This window comes from Centruroides sculpturatus, unplaced genomic scaffold, assembly GCF_000671375.1.
Source record: "Centruroides sculpturatus isolate CEXI.00-Female unplaced genomic scaffold, Cexi_2.0 scaffold882, whole genome shotgun sequence".
NCBI lineage: Eukaryota > Metazoa > Arthropoda > Arachnida > Scorpiones > Buthidae > Centruroides > Centruroides sculpturatus.
Genome location: NW_019385168.1, coordinates 224702 through 230399, shown reverse-complemented (window position 1 = coordinate 230399; position 5698 = coordinate 224702). Strand labels below are relative to the sequence as shown.

General features: G+C 31.0%; 1 protein-coding gene across 2 annotated transcripts in view; it reads right to left on the bottom strand.

Annotated features, from left to right (window-relative positions):
* Window positions 1–5698, bottom strand: part of LOC111635691 (TIMELESS-interacting protein-like) — a 37794-nt gene that overhangs the window by 20579 nt on the left and 11517 nt on the right. For both annotated transcript variants that reach the window (XM_023380730.1, XM_023380729.1), the window contains exon 5: window positions 5260–5517. In XM_023380730.1, the coding sequence (XP_023236498.1) occupies window positions 5260–5517 (258 nt within the window). The remainder of the gene's footprint in view (window positions 1–5259; window positions 5518–5698) is intronic.

Genomic DNA, 5698 nt, shown 5'->3' with positions numbered 1-5698 from the left:
ATTCCAGTCGGCAAATTTAAATTTTCGCTAGTGCTGTGGCGCTGCAATCTTCGGCTATTTCTCGGGCTACTCAAATATTTTACGTTTTTGATACTAAATTAACATCTGTATGAAGTATAATTTTTTTATTGTTTTTATATTTTTCAATAAATTTGTTTGTACAAAATAAAAAAATAATTTTTAACGATACAATAGTCTTCGTTAGGCTTAACATCGACGAAAATTCAATGCAAAGCGACACGCAACGGAGAGAAATTTCAACATGGGATAAATTAATATATTTTTCCGTACATGATTCGTTATCCGAAAAATAAGTTATCCGAACCACCCCAGTCCCCAATTGATTCGGATAAACGACGCTCTACTGTATGTACTTTATTTATTTATATATACATATATATAATTTGTTCAAAACTACAATAGTCAAAACAATAGTCAATAGTACAAAACTACAAATATCTAAAAATAGTCAATAGTACAAAACTACAAATATCTAACATGAACCAAACTTGACAAATGAATCCAGCTTATTCTTACAAAGAGTTTAGAAGTGAAAAAAATTTAGAAAGACAAAGGCAAAAAATGTTTTAATTAATGTTCTAAAACTTTTATGAAGAATAAAATTATGAATTGAAAGAAATTGGATGTTATTGGATGTTTACCAATATGGTAATATAACATATGGTAATACCAATATAACATTTGTGTATGGAATTGTTTAACTAGGCTGCCATACTGATGAGAAGAAACTGAAATGTATTTATGGCTAATTGTAAGAAAATGGTGTTGTAAAATAAAAATTAACAATCACCAAACATGCATCAACTTGCAGGTATTATTCCTGAGATTAATTGAAGATATACAATGGCATTCCAGTTTAAAAATAAACACATTTTATCAAAATGCAATGCTAATGTTAACACCGAAAAAAATTTTCTGGTAAAAGAAGGGTGATGATAATAGAAATGACATTATGTAAGAAATTGTTTACTATTAGGGGCAGTCAAATGAAAACAAGACAGACTATATAACAAGTTTGGCATGGAAGCTGGTAATGCAGGTAGGTGTGTATATAGAAGTGCCCTCTATAGGGAATCAGGAAGGAACAGTGTGAACATTCACCACTGTGCCATTTGTCTGTTAGACGTGCTCAAAGTGAGGTTGGCAAGTCGTGTGTGCGTCCACCATCACTATGGAGGTCTGCTGCTAGTTGACTTTTTGGAACACCACAATTAACACACAGCAGTACATAGAAACTTTACAAAAATTGAAGCATGTCATCAAATCCAAACACCCTGGAATGTTGACAGACAGCATCATTCTGTTGCAGGATAAATGCCCACCCACATGTTACCAAGATTATTTTGACTATGATGCAGAAGTTTCAGTGGAAACTTCTGCAGCGTAGTCCATACACATCCTCCATACAGTCCTAATTTCTCCCCATGCAATTTCCATATTTTTGGAGCCCCGAAGACATTCGTGGTCGTCAATTTGCTTCAGACGAAAAGGTGCACACCTGGGTACAATCGTGGTTCTGTAGGCACTGCAAACATTTTTCTATGAAGGCGTTGACCATCTTGTCCCACAGTGGGATAAATGTATTAACAGTTATGGCAATTACTTTTGAAATAATAAACCGTTTACTTACTTTTTTCCCATGTGTCTCATTTTCATTTGGCTGCTTCTAATATTTCACCCATTTATTCATTCTATGATTATTTATTTTCGTGTATATATAATATCATAATATACATTAAGTCCTCACTTAACATCATTGAAAGGTTCTTGGATACTGCAATGTTCAGTGAAATGACATAACAAAATAAATTTTACCAGACTAATTGATGAAACAAAAATATAATTTAGTTAATTAATATGATTCTTATTGAATTGTGTTTGCAACCTCCAACACTTTTTCCCCCTTCACAAAATCAATTTTACTATTTATAAAGAAAATTCAACAATGATAATTGTAAATTATTACAAAATGTATCTTTCCTCAACATCATAATGATGTTAAGCAAGGACTTGCTATATTTGATGGCTACTCTCTATAACAAAATATATTCCAATTAAACTTAATAAAATTAACAACAGAAAGAACAATTAGAAGTTAGCTAAAGAAAATATTAAAATTCTGAGCTCTAACATTAGTCTACAAGAAAAGATCTATTGTGAGTTAATGCATTTTTATCATTTTTAGAACTATTTCATTGATTTCTAAATTTACTAAATTTTTAAAAATTTTTGTTTGAAGTATCATATTAAATAGCTTCAATAAAATTGCTTCTGTTATTTGGATTTGTATAAGAAATAAATCTTTTATTAGGAAACAAAGCAATTCATTATAAAACTTAGAAAAATTTTAAAGTAATGGTTTTAATATGATTTTTACAATCATACTCTAGATGCACTTTTAAAATGGATAAGTAATGTTTTCAAAAACTTTCTTAAATTGAAAATCTCCTGCAAGAAAAGACTGCAGCAACCTTATATTTGAGTCATCTTTCTAGTTGTCAAATTACAAACAGAAAACTGACTTTTGTAATAATATAGTTTCATTTTGGAATCTAAGTGTATATTTTTAACTTGTTTCTGATTGTTTTTCTTTCAAATAAATTAAGGTTTGTGGGAAGTTATAATTTTACAAATTGTTGATGGACATCAATGATATTGACTATTTTAGACAAATTACAGTTGTTGACAAATTATTTTCCAAGAATACTAAAAAAAAAACAATTATTTTATTCTTACAAAAAACTTGAGTAGGAACTAATTTTTTGTATATTTTTCACCAAAATCAATCATCATATATCAAATATCAATGATAAAAAGATTGGCACTTTTTGATCAATCAACCTGAAAAAAAGCAAGACTGATAAGGGGATAAGGTAAATAAACCATAATAATTGATATTTTATTCAGTTTATTCATTTTCTTCTAATTAAATATCCAATATTTTTAACAGCTATTTTAGCAGTTGGTTTAATATTTTAGTTNTCCAAACATAAAAATCTTTTGCAAAAGTGTTCGTTGTCTGATTTGTTCATAGTCCAAACTGTTCATTAACCGATCACCCACTATACTTCCTTATGAATTCTGGAAATTTATTCCTAAACAAATTCCTGAAATTCACAGTAAAGTGCTAATATTTGTGCATTACTAAGCAAAAATTGCATTTGTAACCTTCTGCAATAACATCTTACTGTTTTCTCTTTGTAAAATTTGTTATTTATTTTAGAAAGATGAGTGCTAAAATGAAACAACTGATGATAAATATTACTGATAAATTAGAATGCATTATTTTATTGTAATATTTTCTTAACAAGTTGAGAGACATCCACTATAAGACAGGAATCTATGCTATGCTGCATAATACACTCACTGGAAAAAGTTACACACCTGGATAGAATTGTCCAATTACTGCAAAACACAGCATAAAGCTAGGTCTCAAACAGGCATGTAAATTATCATGGTTTTTGTCCAATTGCACACCAGGTACCTTAATCTAAATGCCTACTAAAGTATCTTAAAATCACTATCTCAGTATCCTATAAAAAAGCTCATTGTATCTCATTGTTTTCACAATTTTCTGTGTACCTGTTGTTTGGATATCTTTGAATGTTAGGCATGCTTATATGACCCAGTAAAAGACATTACATATAGCTGATGGGGTTTGAAAACGATTGCATCATTGGCTGAGGGAAGCAGGGTAACTTTTTTCAAATTGACCATATCTGGGTTCTGATTTGACTGTAAAAAATGTTGGAGGCAATAACTATGTGAGGGTACATACACACATTGGGCAAGACCAACAGGAGAGATGTCCTGTTGGTCTTGCCCAATGTGTATATGTGCCCTCAGCTCATCCACAGCTATGGACAATCAGAACAATCAAAATTAAAATGAACTGTAGAAATGAACAGTCACAATAGCATCTTTGTCCACTATCCAGAGATAGAGGCAAACCTCATTACTAAATTCTGTCTATTCCTGTACCACTTGTAGGAGACTAGAAAGGTAAATTTGCATTCGTGATAACTGCTACACATCTTGACATTAGCACTCCAACATTGACTTCATTTGCAATGGTGCTGTGATAAAGATAAACTGCTACAGACTGGCAATATATCATCATAAGTGATGAAACAAATGAGCACCTTGTTAAGAGCATGGAAAACCTCTAGTGATGGCTTCAATCCCACCTTTACTACTGACATGCTGATCTGGGAAGCAATCTTATATATTAATAGTATGAGGATCATTGATGACACAGCAGTCAAGAAAGCCTAGCCCTCATAAATTGCCCTTCATGGCAGGACTGTAAACAGCCATTTTCAAGCAAGATAATGTGCAAATGCAAACAGCTAGGGCAGTGTTTCTCAACCCGTAACGAACCATCGCCCCCTTCACTTCAAAATTCCAAGGCCGAGGACCAAGGCTAATGCCAAATTCGTACTGCATTGAATAGACTAGTGACTAGTATAATGTTATTTGTTTAATTATTGTACAATATAACGAATAAAATATCTAATTATTCTTAATACAATGTTTTACTATATTGTCCAGAAAATTGTTTTTTGCCCCCCAAAATATAAATTGTCACTAATCGTCCCCTCAACATGGAAAATCGCCCACATGGGGGCGATATCGGCCCCGTTGAGAAACACTGAGCTAGGGTTTTCCAGGAATGACTCCATTACATTGCTGTACTTTCATGGCCTGCTTAGGCATCAGAAGTTTACCAATCAAGAATTTGTGGAAACAGATGGGATGTTTGAGAAATCTAGAGAAAAGTTGCAACATCTATATGCAAATCTCCTCATACTGACATATGATTCCTTTATGGCTGATCATATTACTACACAATCAGGCAAGGAGAGATCATAAAATGTCTAAAGGTTTCTTTAAATTGTAGCATTGTTTTACAGGAAATTGTCTCTTTGCCATAATATTTTAATCACTTATTACAGTCATCATGTTCACATTAATAAAGTTTCATCATATTCCAATACTTCTTTCTTGAAGCAAAACTTTTTTGTCAATGAATGTATAAAAGTGCCATATTATCTAAGCAAACTTGTCTTATATTATTATATAGTAAATAAATTTATCACCACATTATTATTTTTGTAGTTAAAATAAAAATAATCTGATAAAGTGTTTCATAATGGAAATCAAATTAGCTCTTATTCAAATTCAGATATAATAAAGAAAACATTGAATAAGATTCATTACACACTGCAATATACTTACCTCTTTAGGAAATTTTAATGGTGATTTTGATGTACAAGACTCATCTGGTAATGAATAATTAATGGGATCAATACCAGATAAAAATGAACTATTTGCTTGATTTTGATTTTCATATTCCTTAATTAAGCTATCAAATCTGTCTTCATCTGTCATCATGGGTATATTTTCTGAACTATTTTCATCCTTATCCTCATTATCATCTCTAATAAAATCATTTGTCAGAAGAGGCATATCTAATCTTAATTTCTTTAAATAAACCTGTAAATACAATCTTTATTATACAAAGCAAATATTTTAAATAAATAATTTTATTTTAATTTAACTTTTATATTACAGTAGAGCGTCAATTATCCAAATGTTGATCAACCAAAACATTGGTTAACTGAAAGCGTTCCAGTAGGACTGTGTGGTGCTGAATCAAACATTTCTGATACTAGAT